The 24915-nt window shown below is 44.9% G+C and overlaps 1 protein-coding gene across 2 annotated transcripts in view; it reads left to right on the top strand.

The window, feature by feature from the left end:
• The first annotated feature begins 312 nt into the window (after positions 1-312).
• TP63 (tumor protein p63) overlaps positions 313-24915 on the top strand; it is a 67485-nt gene continuing 42882 nt past the window's right edge. For both annotated transcript variants that reach the window (XM_063408628.1, XM_063408626.1), the window contains exons 1-2: positions 313-441; positions 18560-18814. In XM_063408628.1, coding sequence (XP_063264698.1) covers positions 400-441; positions 18560-18814 — 297 coding nt within the window. In that variant the 5' untranslated portion in view covers positions 313-399. The remainder of the gene's footprint in view (positions 442-18559; positions 18815-24915) is intronic.

The raw sequence follows: 24915 nt of genomic DNA, 5'->3' as shown, positions 1-24915 counted from the left end.
TTGTTTCCTTTCTTCTCCCTGCCTGTCTCTTTTTTTTTTTCTTTTCTCTTTTTTTGGCCATTTCCCCCCCCCTTCCCTTCCCTTTGCTTTTTAGAGATTGGTGATAAGGAATTCTAACTACTTAATGAGCTGGGAGAGGCCTCTCTCCATTGGAGTGGAGGACTCCAGGTGGCACTTTGACAGATTGGACAGGTAAGGCAGGAGAGCCCCACCTCCTCCTCCTTGCCTATAGTTAGGTATATAAGAGAAACTTCAATTATGCGGAGAGGCACACTCCGAGTCCTGTTATCTCCACAGTAGCATCACATATTTTTAGGGTCTTCTAGGGGGTGGGAGGTGTTTGTCAAAATCCTGGAGCCAGAAGAAAGAACAGCAGCGTTGATCAATTTGACTGCTAACATGTTGTACCTGGAAAACAATGCCCAGTCCCAGTATAGTGAGGTAAGGACTCTAGGTTTGAGCTGTGATATCGCTAATTTATTTTTATTTTTAGTGAATACGTGCGATTGCTTGACCCCTGAAGTTAGGTGCAGAATATACATGTTTTTGTGAGACTTTTGCATTTTTCAGTGAGAAGCAGAGTTTGTTGGGCTAAATATCTGAATGAGAGTGAACTTTGAATCTTTATGTCTGGGACAGTGAATTTGTTTTGGGAGCCCTGATCAGCCAACATAATTTTCTGTCATTGGAGAAGCAAGGCCAGGCAGTTGTTTATGGTGGGCAATGCACACAGATAGCATTCCTGTAGCAGTGTGAATACTAGCTGTGTTTTCTGCGTTATAACTCTTTTACGAGTCTTTTATTGCCAAAATTGCTACTTGTGGTTTTAAAGTGGATGGTATCTAGGAAATAACTAAAAATGTGTTATAAATCCCTTCTTAGGTTACTTTTTTAAGTAAAATAATATGCAAACAAAAGTTCTCCGCCACAAATGCTGCGATAGCGTCTACACCAATACCTCTTTTAGTCAGTGCTCTTAATACCTTGCCTCGTAACTTGCAGCAGCAAGGTATTTTACACAGTGTGTTTGTATAAGCATATTATATGAGGAAAAATGTGTGTACAATGGATGCATTTTGCTTTCCACAACCCTTTGCACTTCATGGGCGTGAGTGGGACGCAAACTTCAGGTGCAGCTTTGATTTCGTTTTTTAAAATTATTTATTTAATTGCTTTTAACCAGCTGGGTCAATGCTTTGTAAGGTGGCAGTGGAGAGGATTGCCACACGCTGTGCAAATCTTGGAGGAAGTTACCAGGGGTTGAGGGAGATCTAACGACAATATTGGTTTACATTCCAGCGGAGACAGCAGCTGTGTTGACACTTGCCAGAGTGGCAAAGCAGCCAAAGCTCTGTGTGTGCGCGTGTGTGTATTCCTGAAGAAAAGGCTTCAAGTGGAGGGCACGGGGTGCGAGCCCCAAAGCAGACAGAGGCTCAGCCACTTGGAAGAGAAAACAAAACAGAAATTGAAAGGCTGAGAGCATAGCGAGGAGATGAGACAGGTGGCGAGGAGAAGTCTGTTGAAGGAAAAGTCTGTTGGAGGTTTACTCGAGGCTTGCACGCCTGGGATGGCGGGTCTGTGACTCGGGGAGAGCGAGAGGTGTACTGGAACCAGTGTGCTCTCCCCGTCCCTGTCTGCAGGGAGCCCAGACCCCCGTGTGCGCGGGGCTCCTCTGCCGCCTCCATGCAGGAGACACAAATGGGTGATTTCCCCCCCCCCCGTAGGTTAATTATAAACTCTTAAATGTGGAGAGAGCACTTCTTGGAGTGTTTGCTTGGTGTATTTGTCTGCTGCTATCTGATCAACTTTCGCTGAATAGCAGCGGTGGGGCTGTGGAGTCCCTATGCTTGACTGGCTGGGCTCATCTGACAGAAGCGATGCGCTCAGGAGCGTTCTTGCTCCGCTTAAGTGCCACTCGTCACTGTTGCTGTCAGGGGAGGTTTTTAAAAGGCTTTAGCTCTGATTTCTTCCCTCCCCCCCACGCTGCCTCTTACCTCCTTGGATTTGAACAAGGTGCTCTGACTTTGTTCATCCAGCAAAGCAGTGTACTCTGGGGAAGGAAAACCCGATTAGCATTGACTTGGCTTCATTTCTGAGGAAGAGCAGCCTCGCTAATGACTTGTCTCAAAAGAGAGGGAGACTTGTTAATGCTCAATTAAAATATATTGGTGATGATGAACCTCACCCGTCTTAAGTTTGCAAACAAGAGGTAGACTTTGGCATGATTTCCTTAGAAAAGAAGAGAAAATACAAAGCTCTCAATGTGCAAATAGAAGCAGCACTTTGTTGTTACTGGTAATTGCAGTTCAGATTTTAGAGCTGTTGCTGGGTTGGTCACAAGGCAGGCATACCAACTCATGAAAAACTTAGTACAGACTAGCTTCTGGGTTTAGAAATGGACCTTATTTAAGGAGGGGAAAGTAATTCAAGCAGTTCAATTAAAATCGAGTTTTAAAACGAAGAGCAGGGAATCCTCTCTCATCCCAGGTCCATTTCTTGGGTTGCTTAGCCCTGCCACCCCGGGATGTTGGCTCTGCCGTGCTCACGGGCGGGCTGTGCAGTGCATTCCGCCTGGGAATGCGTTCCCAGCCTGGGAAGGGGCTGTTGCACAAGCCCCGTGCAGGCTGTGTGGCCAGGGCGGCGAGCTCGCACCGTCGCCCACGGCCCCGCGCCGCCCGTGCCTGCCAGCGCGGTGCCGAGCACCACGGTCACTTGGGCTCCTCCCAAATGGGTCACATCTGCTTGGGAAAAGCTGAGAGAGGGGAGAAGGGTGTTCAAGTGAATCACAGCCCTGAGAGGCTGGAGGTGGAACCTGTTTCAACCACTTTTTCAGCTTAATCTGTCCTAGCATTTGATCTGGGTCAGCTGTAAGAGCAATTAAGCTCTTTGTTGGTAGAGCACTGGACTTGATGACCCTGGAGATCTGTTCTTGTGTGTTTATGAGTAGGAGATGTGAAAAGGAGAGAGACTTTGGGTGGTTATTAATAGGATGATGAGGTGCTGATTAACAGGAACCCTTTGGATGTCATTGTGTCTTCCTGCCTCATCTCCACATGTGGAATTTTGTGTTGTGTACAAACGTTTGTGAGGAAGCATGCAGAAAATTGGGTGTGAAGGAGAGTACCTGCAAGTTTGTCTGGTCTTATCCAAGTTTCCTGTGTTTCTCCCCTCTTGTGGGGAGAGATGAGAGCCATGGAGATTTCCTCTAGGGACTCTGGGTTCCTCTGCAGTTCGGCTGAGTGATGATGCAGAGTTTGGAGTGCTTGCTAAAATCAAATTAAATCATTGCCAAAAGAATAAACACATCTTGTTCAAACACTGATAAGAAATATGTGCCATGACTTTTGATTATATCCGTCATCCCAAAGACCTTCCTGCTCTTTGTGGGAGACAAATTAAAGACTCTCTTTCCGTTAAGATTTTTATCGTAGTTTTGGGAGGGGTGGGGGGGAAACTAGTTTTATACTAAAAGAACTTGTGCATTGCTTTATGGGTTTTTTGGCAGCATTCCTTCACGCTGAAAATTAAGAAAAGCTATATACATTTGGTTGCAAATATCTTTGAAGGTTAGCATAGCCTCTTCAGAAGGATGCATTTTTCGTTTTGTTTTTCTTTTCCCTCTTAGCTTTTAAATAATAATTCAGATGTGTGTGTTTGAGCTGTAATGCCCTGGGTGTGAGTCCTTTCTTAGTAGGAGCAGGTATGTGGGGCTCTGGGGTGGCCTGGAAGGATGTCCTGAGGGAGCTGCACCTCCTCAGTGAGAGAAACATCTCTTGCGCCTGTCTGGGATATTGGTTCAGCAAACCTTAGTTTAAGGTTAAAGAATCTGGGAGTCGAGATATAACTGATATTTTGAGCATCAGCTTCATTGGTGTACAGTAAAAGCATGTCCAGGGCTTATTATCCTTGCTGTCAGCCTGGATTTGGCGGAGAACTACCAGAGGACAAAGCCACGGCTATCCTTGGCCGATTTTGCCACATGGCATAGTCACCATGACTGCATTTGATGAAGGCTCTTTCCTGCTTGCTGCCCCTTCTCTGTGGCCCTCAGCCAAACCTGGGATAAAGGAGGTGATTTGAGGGATGCTGCCTGGTCACTGCCCAGCAGGACAGCCCACCTGGAGGTACCAGGAAGAAAAGATTATCTGTGCAGTACCCTCTGAACCCCACATCTTGTCCTACCCCAAGATGAAAACACTTGGGTAGATGCTTTATAAAGCCCAATTTTTTTTTTTCTCAATGAGGAAGGTTTTGGCTAAACCTGACCTTCTTTCCTGCTTTCCTATTTTTGATGCTATCTTGAAGTTCTGCTGCCTCTGAGCACGCAAACAATTCCCAATCCCCAGGGAAGGAAAGCTCTCCCTGAGCTGTGCAGGATTCAGATGTGAGTTCCATGCCTTCCAGTGGCCTCTCTTTATTTAAATGGTATCAACACTGCACATGTTTGTGCACAGTTTGTCATTAGGAGCAAGAAATAGGGAGATGCATTGGAGATTGTGTTCTTTGATGGTATCCCTGCAATTCCAGCTACACTTCTTGTGCATTCATACTTCGATTTTGCTGTAATTGCACTTAGGGGATTAAAGTTTTGTCATGTGATGACATCTGTGCAGGCTTGAGAGGCATGTGTCTTATCCTTGGGCTGCAAAGGTCTTCTGCAAGATTGTAGATGCCTTATGTAACCAGATTCTCTTTTTCCAAGAGGTTTTCAAACTGCATTCCAGTTGCAAGGGTTTAATCTGAGGTAGAGAAGCCTAAGGTCGGAAATGCGTTGGTCTTTTGTTTGGAGAGACTGAGTGGATGCTGCTGCCCTGTTTGGGTTTGCTGGTGCAGAGGGCTGAGTAGACCAGAGAGATGGGTAGAGGGAAGCTGCCCCTTCCTGTGTGCCCATCTCCCTCCTGGCTGAAACAAGGGGATCGTGCTGTGGGAGAAACACAGCGAAGGGCAGGAGCTGAGTGTGCTTCCAGTAAAGATCCAACCCCTCCCTGCAGCAGGTCTGTCATGCCACAGATGGCCTTTTGGTCTATCATAGGGCACCAAAATATTTTTTTTGTGGTTAGTACAGGTAATGTGACCTCCATGTTGAGCAGTGAATTGGGGGTTTTGCCTGGAGAAATCCTCTTCTTGTTTAGGTGGAGGAACGGGATCTCAGCAGTCTGAGGCGATGGGTGTAGCCCAGAAACAAGTGATTGTAACCTGCATGTGGGTGGAAAGAATGAAATGGGTGCTTTATGACACAAAAATGAAACCTGATGACATTGGGCCACTTGCACTGCTTTAACTGTGCAGTCCTTGTGCAGAAATCAGGACAGTCTGGCTGTGTGTGAAGTGTTGGTACTGCTCAGTTATGTACATGCTCTGAGGTTTGTGCAGTCATGTAATTACTTGACATCAGATTGGAAATTGCAGCTCTGTTTTACAATTTTCCATGGTCAAAAGGAAGGGTAGTGAGCAGTATGAAATCAGGGACAGATGATCTTCTCAGTTTCTTGTTTCATTTGGCAAAAAAAAAAAAAATCATATGTTTTCTTGTATGAAAATACAGTTTTTCAGTGTGAGAGATGAAAAAGAGCTACCATTGCAGTGTGATCAGGATGTTTTACATCTTGAAGTGGTTGCAACTGTTGTTCCACTTTGTTCGCTCTAAACTGACCTCAGTGGAGACAGGATGAAATTATCCACATATATATATGGATATATCTATATGTATCCATAGTTTGGATTTTTTTTTTCCTTGGGGACTAGAGCTGCTGTTTTGACCAGTTATTTTTACTGGTCTGATGGTTTGAATCTTCAACAGTATCACCAGCATCTGATTTCTCTGATTTCTTTCAACTGAGCCTAGTGATGCTATCACCTAGCTCCCTCAGGAACTATTTTTCTTTCTTTTTACCTGGTTTGTTTTAAATAACAAACTAATGGCTTTAAGTTGAGCGAAATTGCTTTCTTTTTTTCACCCTGGAGAAACACCAGAAAGGAACTTTTTCTGCCTTGTGTTTCAACCCATCTGGTGGCAACCTTTTGGTTTGCATTTGTCAAGTTATGCCTTGTGGAAGGGTTTATTTCCAGTTTCAGCTCTGTTTACTGTGAGACAGAAGCTTCAGTAGCTCTGTGAAGAAGACATGGCACCTGCAAAAGGAAAGCTGTGGATGTGGGATGTGAGAGGGTGTAAACCATTTGCTTTGCACTTTTTCCTCTGGAAGGCATTAGTTATAACTAGTGGAGAAACTACTTATTTCATTATCGTGAAGGACTGAATAAAAGCGGGTGTTGCCTGGCTCAAGGCAAATTTTAAATTCTATTTACAAAATGTTCCCACTGAAAAAAAAAATCTGGAAACGCTTCAGAAAGGAGCTCTTGCACCGATGGATTTGTGCTAGACATTGTTAAACCCTGTTATTTTTCTGGCACTGCCTCCAACGCCTCTTGAGAATGTGCGGAGTAGGCAATAAAATGAATGCAACTCCTTTAAAGCAAGGTTGCATAAATCATCAGAAAGGAGAGGAGCTTCTTGTAGTCTAACAGCAGCACTCACTCCATCCTCTCCAGCAGAGAAGTGAGCTCAAAGCTCTTTGTGCCACTTGGCCTGGATTAGTGTTAAGTCACTTTTGGTATCAAGTAGAATTAAGAGGAAAATAATTTCTCTCCAAGGGTGTTAAGGTTCAACTTTTTTTTCCCTTGCACGTGTTTTCTGGATTCTCTGCTGTCTCAGTGCTGTGATCCTTGCAGTCCCTTGTCAGCTCTCCAAGGCCGTGGTCTTTAGAGTGACACAGGAGCTCAGCTGTGGTCAGCCATGTGGGTGGGTCTCTCCAGTGAATAAACTTGCTGTTCTTAAAAATCTCCCTGGTTTTTTTTGGCTTCTTCAGTTGCAGTAGTAAATGATTTCTGAGAAATCTTCCAGTCTTCAGTCTCCCAGAGCTTCCCATCAGAACTTCGCTGTGCTGGGAGAAGAGGCTGTAATTGTCAGATGGATTAAGGAGGTGCTTTTCAGTAGGACCAGACCATGGCAAAAAAGCTTTTGTATAGCAGCCCAGAACATACAAGGCTTTGCAAGTGACAATTTGGCTGTGAGCTCCTGGCAGGAAAGGTTCACCCCTATGTTTCTTCAGTATTTCTTATAAACACGCTGGGTCCTGGGCGAGAACCTCGGCTCTCTTTTGAAGGAACCTATGAGAGGCTTTCCAGGGTTAGCTTAGCTGCTTGAGCAAGGAACAAAGAGCAGGATGATATTTAAGCTTTACTTCTGTAAGGCTACTAATATAAGGAGCAAACCCAGTAAGAAACAATTGTTCAGGAAGTCTCAGATAAGACACAAGAAAGGCTTAGGCCCTTGGCATTGGGAAAGTAAACTTGGATCCTCTTTGGGAACCTGAATCTAAATTTGGTGATTTTATTTGAAATTACTGAGCATTGTTAACAGCTCCATGCCCAAGCAAGCAACAGAAACATGGGAAATGTTCAGGAGAGCTTTTTGATGGTTGCCTTTTTTTTTTTTTTTTTTTTCTGTGTGTGTGTGTGTGCCTGTTGGGTTTTGGTTTTTAATTTGTACAAGGATTGAGTCAACTGGGAGTTGATCCAAGAACCCTCAGTGATATCTTGTATTTTTGCAAATTCCCTGCCACTGCTGTTTCACCTGGGGTCTTAGTGGAACAACTAAAGGAGCAGTGTTTTAACCAGGATGTGTGTTAGTATCTTGAGTGGATGGCTTGAGGTGTGATGTATTTCTGGGCTTGTGCTCAGTCATCTGCTCACTTTGGAAGTGGACCCAAGCGGCAAGGCTGAGCATGCTTGAAAATTAATGCACTGATTGGAGCCCAGCAGCCTCTTGGGATTGATTCCAGAGTTTGGATCCGGATTAAACTTCCCCCCAAGGACTTTGGGAAGTGGTATACGAGGGGACTTGGTGAAATTTGAGATGAGTCCAACTTCCTCAAGATGGCAAGAAGATGAATGTTTTTACCAAGGGCAAGAAAGTGGGAGGAAACGCCCAGTTTAGGGAGGGAAGGGGAAATATTTTATGGTGGGGTAGTGTCTGGGAATGAAAGGGATGGATTGTGTCTCAGCAGATATGAATCTTTCAGTTTTAATCCACATCTAGGAAGTAAATACAAAGAACCCTGCCAACTTTGGGGAGAGGGGAGGAGGTGCTGGGCTTTTTGGCTGTGCTGCTGAGGCAGAAGCCCCTGTGAGCAGAGCTGTGGTCCAGCTGTGTCAGGGGGTGATGCACAGGGCTGCAGCACAGCGCCTCGGGAGCCAAGGGGAACAGAACAATAGGAATAGGTGGATGCCAGCAGAAGTGTTGAGTCAGCAGCTGGATCTCTCTGCTGTATGGGAGATGACTGAAGAGTATATTTAATCATTTTGCTTGTTTGTTTTGGCTTTTTTAGGTAATGTCATAGTGTCTTTGGGAATCACAAAAGTGTTTTTTGGAGAGTGATGGCTCAAAAAAAATCTAGTTCTGACTGAGTGCTCTGTAATATTTGGATTCTGCAGATTTAACTTATGCCTCTGAGATTCTCAGTAGCCTCTGTAAGTCTCTACTGTGATTTCTCACTGCTGCAATTTTACTCTGCATTTCACCCCTAGTTGAAGAATTGGCTCCCTCAGGAGTGCTGGTGGTGACTGACTAGAACTGAATAGATGAGTAAATCTCCCTCCACCTTCTTTCAGCAGCAGGAAAGTATGCAAGAAGTTCCTTAAAAGGAAACCAGAACATGCACTGGCTAGGTGTCACCAGTGATTTGGAAACAGGAAACTACTACTTGACACTAAAGCAGGAAAGTTGTTGAGATGAGCCTTGGTCAGTTCTGTGTTTGTGTCTGAAAGGAATTGTGAATGTTCAAGTTGGAGGGTTAGGGAGTTTAATGTGGTATCAGGTGGAAATTAGTAGTTATATTGTTACTCAAAAATCTGGAAGAACACCTTTCTGTCTGCACAGGGAAAGGTCTGTGCAGCTGAATACCTCAAATGTCAATCTCTGAAGCTGTGCCTTGCTTCAGTGATCATGGCACTGAGTGTCCTGGTGTTTGCTGAAGTCAGTAGTATTGCATATGGAGGGAAGAACTGAAAAGTGGGTTTAGTTTTGCTGTTAGACATTGGAGGCCCTGTGCCAGAGAGCCCATTGGAAATCCTGCATGTGCAGAATATGTGGTGAAGTGATTTACATAGTGGGGAGAATATTCTTGATGTTTGTAAAGCTGATAGAGTGAAGTCACTGTGGAAGAAGCAGTGCCTTTGCTTCTGTGTCTGTGTGCTCACACCCCCCTCTCTCAAAGACCGGCTTTTGGATGCATGCCCAGCCTGGCTTCTTTGGAAAACACCATATAAAGCTCCTGCTCACCTCTGAGTGGGCTGCAGTAGTGATGTGAAGCTGTTTCTGATGTGAACTACAGAGGCAGAGAGGGTAGGGGGTCTCCTGGCTGTGTGTATCTGGCTGTACTGAACCCCAGCAGATCCTTGGGCTCAGGCAATGCCAGCTTGGTGCAGGCCAGGAGCTGCTTTCATACAAAAAATAGTGTTGGAAGGCAAAGCCCTGCCTGCTTTTGTTCTCTGCAGCTGGGATCTAATCAGGATTTGGCATCCAGTCCTCTTGACTCCTCCCCTCAGTCTTGTAAGCTTTTCATTCTGCTGTTTGGTATCCAGGCTCTTGGGAGCACCACCCAGTAGTTTTCTTGCTTGATTTGGACAGAAGAAATGGCCAAATACATTAGAAAATACAGTAGATCTTCCTTTTAATCTATAAGGACTCTGATGCTGCCATGTAACCTTTTCCTGTGCTTGCTCTAACTTGTTTGAATCTGCCCTTTGCCCTCCTATAACTCTTCTTATGAATTCCTATATTCCATAGTTGCACCATGCTTCAAAGAGTGGGTGTGGGGGGTTTATGTGTGTGGCTTTTTTTTTCTTTTATTTTCCTTTTTTTTTTCTGTGTTTAAAAGCTTGACTGATTTAACTTGCAGATCATCTGAATTTCTTGTTCTGACTAAAATGCTACCTAGCTGGAGTATTTTACTTTCGTGTCTAAAAGATGATGCATTTGGATTTTATTGAGCATAATGATGAATTTGAGAGCTGATTTCAATTCCTGGTTCTATTCTGCCCCTGGTTATTCACTGTCCTTGTGCCCTTTGGCCATGCTTTGGTGGTTGCTGTGCCTGCAGCCTTTCACTGTGGATGACACACAGATATCCTGTCCAGCCTAAGCTGCCCTCTCAACACAATAAAATGCTGCATGTCTGAAATGACTGATAACATCAATGGTTACTGTCCAGTAAAGAGTTTAAGAAACAAGGCAGCTTTAATCAACTACTGGAGCTTTCCTCTCCAGCCTCTGCTTCTCCTTCCCACCTCCCCATTTGTATTTTAGTTAGTTCCTCTTAATGTTTATGGTTCTATTTTTATTTTTTTATCCAGCTTTTCAGCATTGTTGTACAAACTCAGTACAGAGGGTTTCTGGGCAGCTGGCCGAGCTGGGATCTTACAGTTCTTCTCAGCCACTGAAATCAGGCAAAAAAAGCCACGGCGAGATCTTGCAGTCTTTTTCTGGTTTTTCTGATGCAGGTCTTTGTCTTCAGTTATGTTTACATCTCCTGGGAGCGTGAGGGGGTGTTTTTCCTATTTGTCTGTGCTTTATGGCTCTTCAGATCTTTGTTGACATTGTGTTGTCCAGCTGGTAACAGGAGAACGTAGGAAACTCTTGGCCTCTCTTTCAGTTTTAGGAAGCTGAGTGTTTGGGTTATTAATCAATTTCTTTAAGATCACGGAGTTCTAATGTCTTGTGATTTCATGCGTTTCATAGAGATGATACTGTATGATTTCCTTTTTTTTTTTACTGCCTCCCTCTCTTTTTTGTTTATGTGTTTTCAAATTACATGTCAGATAAATTGCTGAGCACAAGCTCAGGGTCAAGAAATGACTGTGTGCAGTGGGGGTGGGTCTTGGACTTTCCTGTTTTAAACTGTCGGAATTTTCAAAATAACTGAGCATAGCTGAGATGCTCTAATGAAAGTGGTTTATGTTTATGAAAGGGATTTTTTTTGGTTTTATGAAAGCCTTATAGTCTAAAAACCCTAAAATGGGGTCTGACTTTCAGAAACCTGTTGCTTTCTATGCAAGTAGAACTTTTTTCAAGAGCCCAATTTAGCTTTTTTTTTTTTTTAAGGCTTTGAGGAAGTCAGGGATATTTTTGTATGCACTGAAAAATATTTAGAAGTACTTACACAGTGCGGAGTGTTCAGCCTTAATATTTCTGTGAAGTGGGATGCACTGTCATTCTGATAATCCTCGAATTAGACAAGGTCTTTTACGTGAACCTGTGGCAGGTGGTAGGAGTCAGGAATTACAGGCATTCCTGCTTTGGGCTGTGCTTGTTTTAAGAGAGACCCTGCTCCTGGCTTAAAAACACTTCTTGCTGAGTTAAATGAATGAACCAAAAGGCAAAACTCAAAGTTTTGCTAAAACAGAAAACTACTACAGCTGGAGGGAACAAGATGACTCCAAAGCTTACAGCCCTTGTGGGTGGACAGAAACTCACCCTCACATTGATTCTTATTAATTTGTCTCATTCTCCGAGCCCACAAATACTTGCATATGTGAACTTTAACTTGAACATGAAGTTCTGCTGCGTTCAGCAGTGCTGTGGCTCAGTGAAAGGTGACCTGCAGCCTTACAGGGTATGGCTCTTAAAGCTGTGCTGCTTCTGTGAACCCAAAGGGTGCAGATGTGGCACTGCGTGCCTGCTGGAGTGGCTCATCCCAGTGAAAATGGCACACACTCTTCTGCCTCCTCCAGTATACAAGCCAGATTGGTTTTCCCATGTGATTCTGTGTGTGTTTGCAAATTACTGCTGTGCACTGATTTCTGCTGTTCAGCTTCTGAGGTGTGCTGTTCTCCAGATGGGCCGTAGGGCTGTTTGGGATGGCTGGGATGGAAAGGATGCTCTGCTAAAGTGGGCAGAGCAGTCAAGTTTTTAAGCCTGAAACATAGTGGTATGATTGGAGCTGGTCATTTAATGGTGGGGTTTTTGAGGGGAATAGAGTAGTTGTGGGGGTTGGGTTTGGTTTGGTTTTTTCTCCTCCCCAGCTGATTGAAATGGAGTGTCTCCTTAGGTTTTCCTTATGTATTTATGTGGTGTTGGAAGCTGTCCAGGCAACTCCTGGGGTTATCTAACTACTTAACATGAAACACCTGTGCAGGAGGGTTGTGTGTGTCACTCAAGGGGTTTTGGTTTTTGTTCTTTTTGGAATTTTTTTTTTTTATTACTCTTGAACGTAGTTTCTTAAAATTCCAGTGGCTGTAGACATTGTACAGCCCTGTAGATCTCAAATAGATTCCCTTCTCAACAGTACAGGAGAAAACGTGTAAAAATATTTGTGCTCCCTGCTTACAGGTGGGATTGAGCTAGGAGAGGCTGGTTGTGCTGCAGCAGGTCTGATATCCAGGATGGGAGTGATTGACTCCAGGGCTGCTTTAATCTAAGGCTCTCCATTGCACTGGGAACCTGTTATACCACTGGGATGGGAAATAGCCTCCTCTCTTCCTGGAAAAAGCGATGACCCAACAGTAGGATTACTCAAATCAGATAGGCTTCCAGGCACTACACTGGAACAAATCAATCTTGGTAACTGTTCATATCTTTGGTTCAACCAAAGTTACGTGTTCTCTTGCTTTTCACATTGAATATACAGTGCACATTATCATTTTATCTGAGGGTTTCCAAGTGCTTGGTGTATTCAGCTGCACTTTTACTCTGTGGAAAAGCCTCTACAAAGTAGACCCTCGGGATTTGTTTCCATTTTAGAACAGGAGCTGGACAGAGTGTGGCCAAGCTAGTGTAGAAATGAGTTTTGCACATCTTCATCGCTTGGGGGGGACCAGAGCAGTGTCCAGACTGAGTTTGTTCCTCATAAAAAAAATTTTCAGCCTTTCTCCCCCCCTTTTTTTTTTTTTTTTTTTTTTTTTTTTTGTTTGATTTGTTTTGAAGCTGAGTTTGTTTGTTTGTTTGAGGTTTTTTTATATGAGAAAACAGACTAGAGAGGCAAACCAAATCACAGCTTTCATTGCGATGAGTGAGCTGAGCTATCTCTGCTTCAGCCCTGATCTTAGCTGAGGGCCATGGGTGGAGCCTTTTGTTTTTTGGCACTGCTCTGTTGTGGCACAGGCAGAGCGCTGACATGGGGTATTGTATCAGCTGCCATCTGAGCAACTGGCAGTCAGCAGTGTCTTGGTTAATAATTGTGATAGAAACCCTTCTGTTGAGCTTAAGGGACTTATTTCCACCTACTAAAATTTTTTGCTACGACAGTTCAAAAACTTAGGTGGATTTAAATATTTTTGGATATATTTGAGAGGTCATCTGATTTGATAGGAAGTATTTATCCTGCTGCTTTTAAAATAGCTGTTCTCCAACAGGAATCTGAATATTTCCCTGGGCCAGCACTGAAATATTGCTGTAAGTTCCTTACTAGTCCTACAAGAGTTAGCTCTAGTTCATCATTGTGGTGCAGTTAAGGACAAAGCACAGAATTTCCAAAGCTGTGCAAATCTTGTTGCTAATAACCATGGTAGTTTATTAGTTTCATCATCTCATATCTTTGGAGAATAAGCACCAGGTGTTTTGCAAGGCTTTTAAGTAGTTGAACGCTGCTCCTGAGCTGCAAAGATCCAGTGGTGAAAATTAAAATGCAGTCAGTAGGTGTGTATGGTAATGCTTGTTCTTTTGGTATTAGGGAGAAGGGTTTTGATAGGGGTGGAGGCATCTAGGTGTTCTACACCTGACGATAGTAACTTTTTGTCTATTTTCTCAAGTGGAGAAACTCTCAAAACTCCCTGAAATGCTGCTAACTGTGTAGTTAATAGCTGGAGCTGCATATTTTAGGGGATTTTTGGTGTGGAAGTCCCCTTCAGAGCTTTTCATGACTTGCATTAGTTACTTCCTTTCCAGCGGGGGGTCTTTTTGCGGCTCTTTCTCATAGCCTTGCCCATTAACACAGCGGGCTGTAAGCCGGGGAGCCCGGGTGGGCTCTTGCAGCGAGGCAGGGTGCGAAGGGCTCGCTTTGGGTGGGCTGGGGCATCTCCCCGGCTCTGCCGTAGTATTTGCATTGCCCTCTGGTGGCAAGGGCCCCGGGGCCGCTGGCTGCAGGCTCTGCTGGCCCCGGGGAGATCCACCCTCCCGGCTGCAGAACCGCGCCGAAAGCATCCTCAGTTTTCAGCCTGGGTTTAATTCAGCAACCCCTCCAGTAGAACCGCGTTTCTCCTAATCCACAAGCGTGAGTTAGCGTGAGAACCTGAAAGTGAAGCTGATGGGATACAGGAGGAGAAACTGATAGTTCAAGATGCGTTATTGAAAGATGTTCTGAAATACGTAGCCTAAGATGTAATTGTAGCTCTCTAATTATTTGCAGTTAGACTTGGCTGAAGGTTTTTGTAATGGTTCGGTGATATTAATAGTTTTGGAAACTTGGTGGAGGGAACAAAATAGCAAACAAAGGCACTGAAAATTAGATAATCTGTTCTTTCAGCTTTATATGCAGTTCATTTCTTTCCACCAAATAGCTTTCTATCAGGAATCAGTGGTCGGGCTACATTTCAGTCCTTGAAAACGACCCCACAGCAGAATACGGGCACGTGTTAAATTCTGGGCTCGCAACCTTTCAAGAATGAATTTCTGGATTAAACGCTGCTGTGTTCCTCTCTGTGAGCGGTGGAAGGAGGCGGTGTGTGTGCAGACCCCCGCCCGCAGCCCCCTCCGCAGGGGCAGCACCTTGCAGGCAGCCTGCAGCCTCTCTTTGTTCTCCCCATCCCCAGCGCTGCTGGGTGAATTCCTGCGTGTGCCTTCCCCGGGCCTGCTGCCCCTCTAATTGTCCTGTTGTCAGAAGGCGTGTGCCTCCCGAAGCCTTATCAGATTCCTCCAAAACCTTGCAGGCAGTTCAGGTGTTGACCCCTTGAGCGCAAACAACTCTGCGCCTGCCTCGGGGCACGGCAGCGAGAGCGGGCTTGGCGCTGCTGTGTGCGAACCTGGTGGCTTTGTCACCGGGATGGAGCACCTGCCCCGGGAGGGGACACAGGGGACAGGGAAGGCTGGCGGGACTCGGATCGGCATAAGGGGAGTCCAACAGCTGCTTGTGTCAGCATGAGGATAAGTGCAAGGAGATTAATAGTTATTTAAAGAGCAAATGGGGACACGGCATTCGGCTGTGGCATGCGAGTGTATAAATGCAGTGGAATGGCTGCTCTGCTGATAACATTTAGACAGATGGTCCCTGGACTGAAAGGAATGAAAAGGATCTTGGAATATCTTAAGGATATCTTGCATTTTAATGGGGCACTTATTTTATTATTTTGGTTTCATTGGATCCCAGGCAGCACCTTCAGCATTTCCAGGCTGTGCTGTCTTGTTAACACTGACCGCTCGTTTGGCCATCTTTCCACATTAGCTTAAGTGGCCTGGGATTAGAGAAATAGTTTTTAAGTGAAGGCTGAAACACTATTGTTCTGCTGTCTGTATGTCTGAGCTGGTGTAGGAGACTGTTTTCATCACAGCTGTCTTCTCATCATTTGCTGGTTGGGGAGTGTGTCTGATTATAATCTCCATGAGGAATGAAACAATTGAGTGATGCTTCTACACTTTTGAGACGTCTTCAGGTTCTCTCTAGGGTATTCTGGGGCAGGAGGGCTGTTTTTTGATGAAATGCAAAATTATTGAGCAGGTAAAAGACTCTTCCTGGTACAGTGTGTCAGAATTCTGGCTGTTTCCGTATGGAATTAGCCTCAAGGGAAGACGTGTACCAAAGGTCCGTTAAATAGGTCCTGGATGAGTGAATAGCCTGCAGGAGATGAGACATAACTGTCATCTGTGGTGCCAAAGCTGCAATCTCCTTCTGGAGAAGAACAACCAGTCTGGATCTCTCTCTCCCCCATCAACTATTTAGCTTTGAGTCCAGTTAAATGCAAGCTCTCCCGTCTAACAGCGGTGCTGGGTGCTAATAACATCCACACTGCTGCAGAGGGGGAAACTGAGGCAAGGAGGCCAAATGACTAACCTGAGTCACTGGTTCACCCAGGATTAGGACTCAATATGTAATTGCTTTTATTACTCTGCTGCCTGCAGGCCTGAGACAAAGGAGGCCCATTAAGTGCAGGGCTTTTTACATGGTGAGGAGCAATCCCTGCCCTGCAGACCTTGCTGCCTGCAGTAGGGTGAGGGTGGAGGGGGAGGAGAGGTGCCTTGCCCAAGGACACAGCAAGTCACTGACAGAGCGAGGGAGGGAAAACCACCTCTCCCTTCTCTCTGCAGCCTATTCTAGCTTCCAAAATGAAGTTTTCTTTGCTGTTCCCCCCTGCCCAGACCTTCACAGCACAGCTCCTAGTAGCAAGCTGATCCATCTCTGGAAGGTCCCACATGCCTCACCTTGAGTGTTTAATAACACCCCCAGAAAATATTTGCTTCTTCTAGTGAAACAGAAAGCTAAGGAAGAACTGCAGTGGGTGGTTTAAATTTCTGTGCTTCCATTCTGGAAGTACAGGTGAGAGTGTGAAATCTTTGGGCACATGGAAGACGCTTCATCCTTGCAAAGGGATCATCCTGTTTTCCTGTGTGGCTGAAATGACTGGTAAAGTTGGGTGTTAAATGTCTTATCAAAAATTCCCACGAGAGCTCAGCAGATAGGTTGTGCCCTTCCCTTTCACATCTTTGGAGGAGTGATGTGCTACTCAAAACTTCAGTAGGGCTGCTGGGTTTTCCAGTATTGAGAAAGCTTTTTGTTATGGATCTTGTGGTTGGTGCTCAGACTCAGGGAGTCTTTGCTTTGTGACTGATAAGAAGAGGGATAATTGTTGGAAAGATGAGGGAAGTTGTGAGCAGACTAGCTGAAATACTGGCAGGTAGGTGAGCTGTATCATTCTGGGTGGGACTGGAGCTATAGGATGTTGAGGGACATGAGCTGCTTGGAGTGTTGGAGGAGAGAAAGAGCCTGAGTCCCTTCTGCTGTGTCAGCAGCTAACAGCAGAACCAGGTCCCTTTGTTGCTGCATATTCTTGGCTGAGCCCAGAGCTGCTGGGAATGGGCACCACGAACCTTTGGGATGCTGCTTGCCCTGAGATGGGCACAGTTAGTGCTCTTTGGACACATACAAGGTGAGGCTGTGAACCTGTGTACCTGTCTGAATCCCAGTTGCCTGGTGCCCTGTCACTCTGGCCAGTGCCATCTCCTTTGGAGGATTAAAAAACGTGTGGCAGTTGTGTAACTTTCTCCAGAATACTTTCCGAGCTTCCAAGTGTTGGTAGTTCAGAATTTTAAAATCACATGCACTTGTCTTGATGGACTCTTCTCAAGCAGAACTTGTCTCCTGCCTTTTTGAACTTAGGCTTTTAGTATTGTGACATTCTGTGGCATTAAAAAAAAAAATCCATTTTTATTTGTGGGTGTTGTGAAGAATAACTGTGTTTAAGCCAAAATTCTGCTCAAGATGTTTGCTTATTCCCCAACTCCTTTTTTTAACAGAACATGAAAATTAATTTTGTATTTGCTCTTTTTCTCTGTTGTCTAGGAATTTATCCCATTCTATCATACTGAGTTTCACCTTTCTCCTCAAAGTCTTTTTTCTAGGTGAAATGTTGTCATCTACTGCTGCATTACAGGATGGCATTAAAAGGATTTGTTTATTCTTGTCACTTTCCTCTAAACTGTATTCCCCCCTCATCTCTTTGAGCTGGGGGACCACAGCTAAACATTGAATTTAGGGTATTAGATTTGTTTTTCTGTTAACCTCTCCTTAATCTAACCTTTGCCCTTCCTGTACTCTATTCCCAAAGGTTTTTGGTTTTGATGTCTTCCAATTGTTTCATACATTGTTTGTACTTGAAGGCTACTTAAGCGCTATGTAGCACTTAACTACTGCTAGTTAACACTTAACTGTACAACTGATAGAGTCCTTAAGCGTGAGAAGAAGCCTTCCATGCTGTTTCCATTCTATGAGAACTTTAATTCTCTACCACCATCTGTATTGGTCACTGGGAGTTGGGTACATGGTGCAGGTAGGCTGGTGGCACCTAACCATTTTTCCAGTTTCCACATTTCAGCACAGTTACTACCTGAGTTAGAGGTCCTAATGTCATCCTGTGTCGTGGGATCAGATCCACAGCCTTTGTGTAGAGCATCAGGCTGTTGAAGATGGTGTAGCCTTGTGCAAGTTAAAGCCGGTTGGACTGTAGTGAACCTGCTGACTTTTATCAGGTTACAGCAGTGCCTCTGGAGAGGTCTGACTGTGTGTTGCTAGACATAGTGAGCCTGTCTCCCTGTGATGGCTTTCTGCCTGCAGATCAGCTCCTGGTTGTGCACAGGCTCTTTCCCCAGCCCTGCTGTGTGACTGTGAGAAGCTGTACTCCTCTCTGTTTCAGTCACCAGTGTAAAGAGGGGGATATCCTTTGCAAATCTCCCTCCTGGTGTGACACGAACAGTGGTGCTGAGACGATGCTGTGCATCCTCCATGGTGGAGGCTGTGCCATGCCTGTGCTGATGCAGCTCCTCTAACTCTCCTGTGCATCCTCTCTTTGCCTGCAGCCGCAGTACACGAACCTGGGGCTCCTGAACAGCATGGACCAGCAGATCCAGAATGGCTCTTCCTCCACCAGCCCTTACAACACGGAGCACGCGCAGAACAGCGTCACGGCCCCCTCGCCCTACGCCCAGCCCAGCTCCACTTTTGACGCCCTCTCTCCCTCCCCAGCCATCCCCTCCAACACAGACTACCCAGGACCTCACAGCTTCGATGTATCATTTCAGCAGTCCAGCACAGCAAAGTCAGCAACGTGGACGGTAAGGACACAGCATTCGCTGGCCGTGGCCCCCCTGCCCGTAGTGCCTTTATTCGTGCAGTACATACCCAGGTTGTGCAAGAGCAAAGTGACCCGAGTCCTCTGCAGAGCGTGATGTGTCACACAGAAGGGAGACATTTATCTTGGTTGCTCTGAGAGGGTGTGGTGGGAATTTAACCCTCAGTAATATCACTAAATCCCAGGAGACTAAAATGCCTCGCACAAAACCAGTCACGTAGAGACCATGCATGACGAATGAGTGGCTCTCTTTTTGGGCCTAGCAGGAGCAAATCCTGAGGTGGCATTAGCATTGCCTCTGTGTGTCCCTTGGCTTTCTTCACCATCCGTGGGTTTGTGTGAGGTTTGGCCTGCAGGACCATGCCAGCAGGGTGGAGGTGGTGCTCCTTGCTCAGACCCATGGAGTGTGAGGCTGTCGTTTTGTGTCCTTCTCTTGCAGCTGGTGTGGGAACCCCAGTGTGTCACCAGCTCGGGTCACCAGCCTTGTGTGTTCTTTGGGGTTTTATTGAAGGGGATGGGGTTGTTGGTTTGATGGTTTGGTTTTGGTTTTTTTATTTAACACTTTGCTGTCAGAAAGCTACTTTTCTTACCAAAAAACTGCAGAAGCTTGAAACCTGAAGCCCAGCTCTTGGTCTTTGGTGGTGCTGGCTTGATTGTTCAAGCTCTAGAGAGTTCATGGCTCAGGACACAGTACTGCTGGAGTGTAAGTCCAGCTGTTGTGGTTTGGGGCTCTAGAGTAGATATACTTACAATGGAGATTATTGCTATCTTAAAGATGTTCAATATTTGCCTTCCTCTCCTGCAGGCACTTGGAGTGGGTGTAGTGAACAATATCCTGCCCCATGCTACCCAAATAAAAGCAAGGACTATTTTTTTTGAGCAAAAAGATAGGCTTTTTACAAAAATCTAAGAGCATTAAAATAGTGTGGGGTTTTTATTTTTCTTTTTAATCTGAGGAACTGCTTTGATCTCAGATACAATCTAGCTGCAAATGCAACTAAAAAACAAGCTCCCAGCTACTGCTGCCAGCAAAGCAGCACAGCCTTTGTGCTCTAGTCTGGAAAAAGATGCCATATTACCACAGATCGCTATAAGGTACGTCCTTTATATTTTAAAAGCCATTTCTGGTAAAATTTTTCTAGAACTGACATTTAAACTTTATTCAGAAAATCTTGTTAAAAGAGGTTAAAATGTTAGTCCAGTCACAACCAAATTTTTAATTTGTTTATGCATAAAAGGGTGAGGTATTTTTAAGTGAGGTTGAAATTGCCTTTTTTACTCATCAGCCTGGGGAGTGATGCTCTGCTGTAGTTTGCCCTTGTTTTCATGTCCTTGTTTCTCTTATTACACTGCACACAATATTTATTTTCAATTCCCTTTAGGTAAGGAAGCTGTTGGTCAGTTCTGCTTTGCATTTCTCAGGGCAAGAAAATGCTGGCTTGGATTTTTGCTAGCTGTTCTGGAGAGGGTCCTTTGAAGGAGATTTGAAAAGACGTTCTCTTTTGATACGAATGGTACAAAGAATTATCTAACACAGCTGCAAGGAGCCAAAGTGTTTGATGCTGTCCTTTCAACTCCGAAAGCAGTCTTTTGAAATGAGGTTTGAACGTATGTAGTAGGTTGTTCCAGCAGAGATGAAGGCAAGAGAGGTACTAGCAAGCTTAAATGAGATGTTTCACCTCAGTGATAGTGGCTTTTTGGGGTGGAAGTGAGGGCTGAATTTTATTGTGTATCTAGGTAGTGGTCAAAGCTCAGATTACATGCTGACTTTGAATATGAAATAAAATTATTGTTTAGTGACTGCAGTCATCAGATATGTGCAGCCTGGGGAAAGGCCTATTTAGCCTTCCCTCCTTTATCATTGCCCTTATGTGGACCAGCAGATGAAGGTGTATTCCCCATGCATGTTGCACTGTGTTCAGGTGTAAGTCCATGTGTTCTATAAAGGAATGGGCCCTTAAACAGCTGTCTGATTAGGGAGGAGGGAGTGTGGTCCTGGTGTCCCTGCACTGAGCCAAGTGACCCAGATTTAGCTGCTCATGCAGGAGCTGGCAGCGTGCTGTGTGTGGGGCTGGCTGGGGACCTTCAATCAATATGCCTTGCAAAGCAGAGCACCTATCCATCTTCGGAGCTCTGCCCTTTGCTAATTAATCCACCAACTCGTTTCACATGAGCTCTTGAGCAGTTGGTAATCTGTGTTCGACAGCTTTATCAGTGGGGTGGGTGGGGAAGGACGTGAAGGCTCTCCTTCCCACTGTCGTCCTGAGAAGTGTGGAAACACGCATGAAATGTTGATGAAAGGAGGAGTGATTGCCCCATCCTCTCAGCAAGAGCAAGTTCTTGGAGTTGCTCCCCCCTCCATGTGACTTCATACACTTTGATTAATGCCTGTCGTCTTTTTTAATGATGGATTAGGAACTTACCCAACTGGAAGAGTTTCTTCCACTGCAGTGACCTATTAAAAGTTTAATTACTTGATGGCCCCACCCTTATTAAGAGTCCAAAACTTGAAAGCCTTGTTTCTTAGTTTGTTTGGTTTAGTTTTCTGGTTTTTTCCCCGTTTTCCCTTTTGCAGTTCCCCAGATAACAATATTAAGTAGATAAGTCCATTGGATTGCACTTTCCCCCTTTATGGAGGGGATGAGCTATTCTGACCCACCTTGTCCTTCTGGGAAGGGGTTGGGGGTGCCTGGCAGAGGGTCTGCTGTCCTGGCTGATAGAAAAGCTCCACCAGAGCTCCTCCGAGCTTCTGGGCTGAGTCATGTCAGATCAGGTCATGGGAGGGAAGGCAGTGAGCTGGACATGAGGAATGGGTTATTTCTCCAAAGAGCAAGAGCTGCTTTCATGGAGTGATAGGAGACCTGTGCAAGTGCTTCAGGTTTGTAAGCCACTTTGCACATTTAGATCCCAAGGTTACTTCTGTTGGAGGTGGGGGATAGTGGAGAGTGTACTTGCTGGTTGCTTAAATGCTATGTTTCTGAAAACAGACCTGGAACCATTTTTTTTCTTTAAAACTTTTTGTTATTGTTTTTTTCTCCTCCAAATTCTGCAGAGGGGAGGTTTATTGTCCTAAGAAAATGTTGGCAAAATCAGCAGTATTTGTGTAATATAGGCTGGGAGGGAGATGAGTGTGACAACTCTGCTCAGAGTTGTGATGGGCTCCTAATTAAAAGGGGGGGGGTAAGAAAAAAAAGCCAAAATTACAAAGAGAGACACTAGCTGATGCTAGGTGACAGGGTGATTCCATATGTATGAGCAGTTCACTTTGAAAATATTGCAAATTTTCTCTCTGAAGTCTTTCGTGACCTTAAGTAGGAATTCCAGTAAAACGTGCTGTCTAATCAAGTTAGGTCTCATTTGTATGCAATGTTGATCTAATTAATGATGACAAATTGAGATTGGATTGCAGAGGACTTTATAAGCATCCTTGATTATTTTTTTTAATTAATGACCTCAGAACGCGAGTAAGAATATAAGCAGGTTAATCAGCCTTTTCAGAAGGAAAGTCTTTAGCAATTGAAACTCTGCTGAAGTGTTTGAAAACAAAAGCCTTTATGGTCTAAATTGAACAAAGTTTCTCATATGCACCTTCATACAATAAAACCTTCTTGAAGACCATGCTGCAAAGGAACAAGCAGTTATTGTTTGTAATGATGGCGCAGAGAGTAGGTTGTTGAGGTTGAGGGAGAAGCCCTCTGAATGGGTGAAGTAATAACTTAAGCAGAACAGTGTCTCATTTATTGTGGGAGAATTCCCATATGCCCATGCACTGCAGCATCTCCTCCTGTTTCTGCAGCAGAAGAAAACAAGGTATTTCAAAAGTGTGCCACCGCAGATTTTTTTCCTTTGTGGAAGTTGCTTGCCGACCTTCCCCACCCACTCGGAGCTCAAATAAATAAATAAACAACTGCACTCCCTTTTCCCCCTAAAAAATATTTGGCAATCACCTGCCACTAGCAGAACCTGTTAAATGGGGGAAAGCATGATTGCAGTAGGAAAGTAAAAATTAAAATTGTATGTCAAGGTAAGTAAAAGTTGACATTACTGCCAAATGCAAGCTATCAAAAAATGAATCTGATCCGCCCATCCCCAAAAGCAAGATACCACCTTATAAGTCATGAGACTTTTTTTTAAAAGCCAAACAGGTTCTTCTTATTCTCTCCCAGGTTTCTGAGCCTTTAGGGTGCATCTGCTAAATATTTTAAAGCTTTTCTTGATAGTCACAAGAAGGCAAAAATTGCTTTAAGTTTTTAAATGAAAACTGAAATTTATTTGCAAATTTTTGATTCTGCTGAAGGAAGGCACCAAGCCCTGTGAGACTTGCATAATTCAGGTGTTGGCAATACTTGAGTTTAGCATTTTATTCTCATGCCCTGCAGTAGGTTGGAGCTGAGCTGGGTTGGTCCTTGCAGGGTTTGTTATGGAACAAAAAGCTCTCCAAAGCTGCAATCCATGTTCCAGGCAGGCTCACTGGTTTTCCTGTTCTCAATAAACTCAGCTGTACCTACAGCCATCAGAAATGCTCAGATTTCAGACTATCTATGCTAGCAAAGCTTGATAATAGTGTGTGCAACGTGCATGAAAGCAACTAAGTGGATTGTGCTGGCTGGGGTTAGTGAATTTGGAAAAGCTGCATTTTAAGGAAGCTGAAAAGAATGCACTTAAATTAGTCCACACAAGCAATAACAGGTTTTTGTGGTTGAGAGAACAGATTCCTTGGCTGGGCGACCTCAGTATTTCTATTTCAGATTGATTAATTCCATTTTTATTTTAAAAACATTCTGTATTCTGATCCACATAGTGAATTTGGGACATTTTTTGCCAGTCTCTATAAAATGAATTAGAGGACTGTGCATTAGCAGAGTGAAGCAGTGAGAGGGCAATTAGATGTGTACATTGCCTTGACTCAGCCGTTCCTAATTACGTGTTCAGTGTTCTCTTAAATAATCCGTTCAAATAGTGCATTGTTTCTGTAACTCTGGTCATGGCCAGTCGGTCCTGGCTGCTGATTATCCCTCAGTAGCATAAGTGAAAACTTTTTTAAAGGCTGGTGACTCTCTCAGTGAGTCCACTGTGCTGAGTGTTGCTGTGAAATCTTAGCTTTGTGATTCCTTGGTGGTGTGTTGGTCAGTGTAATTGGAGCTTTCTACTTTCGCCCTTTAATGCTGTATTTAAAGGAGAGGAGGATTGAACATGGCCTTGGTACAGGATTTTGGGTTTCTTATCCTCACAGGCTCCTCAGCAGCAGTGCTGTGGGCTTGGCCTGTTTGGGCAGCTGAGAAGGGTCCCTGTGAGAGACTCATTGTACAGGGGGTTTGCAGCCTGCCACAAGCAGACAGATTGGTCACCTCCAGGACGCCCTGCAAAGTTTATTTCACTGGTGCTAGCCCCCACTTGTTAAGGCAGAGAGGAGGGAAGAAGATGCTGTAATCCCAAGGGGGAGAAGCAATCTGGAAGGAGAGGGCAGTGGAGGGAGGAGATGGGGGTGCAGTTTGGGATGCAGGCGCTGCAGGCTGATGCAGTGCTGTGAGCCTTCATGGGGGATCAGCAGTGCTGCTGTGCTTGGCTGTTTGTCCCAGGTGAAAGTGGCTCAGATTTGGCTTCCTTAAGCCCTCAGCAGCTGTGCCTGCCTCAAGAGGCTGCTTCCAGCATGCGTGGGCTCTTGGCACAGGGCAGGTGGGGGGAGGCAGGGGTGGGTGTCACTTCCCACCGTTGCTCTTGTTCAGGGAGAGGTGGCAATTGTGTTTTCTTGCTTGAGGAGCTTCTGAGGTGTGTTTCCCTCTGTGTGACATTACAAGGCCTAACACCAAGGCTGTTCAGGCATAAGTAACTTGTCCTAGGTCATCTGCCTGGAAAGAGAGGAGCCAGGCTTATTGTCTTTGAAGGAGGTGCCTTTCTCACGGCAGGGAGGTGTTTTCAAGCTCACAAAGCTGGGAAGAACCAGTTCACCTGTGAGAACGAGTCAGGAGGGGACTGCTGGCTTCTGTTTGGGTTTTTATGCTTGAGTAAAATGAGATCTCAGTGCATTAGGTTCCCATTAGAATGTAATTGTGTTTTTTCCCCATAATGTCTTTGTCATATATA

The sequence above is a fragment of the Prinia subflava genome, chromosome 11 (assembly GCF_021018805.1).
Source record: "Prinia subflava isolate CZ2003 ecotype Zambia chromosome 11, Cam_Psub_1.2, whole genome shotgun sequence".
Lineage (NCBI taxonomy): Eukaryota > Metazoa > Chordata > Aves > Passeriformes > Cisticolidae > Prinia > Prinia subflava.
The sequence above is the reverse complement of the archived record's forward strand: the minus strand, read 5'-3'. Positions and strand labels throughout refer to the sequence as shown.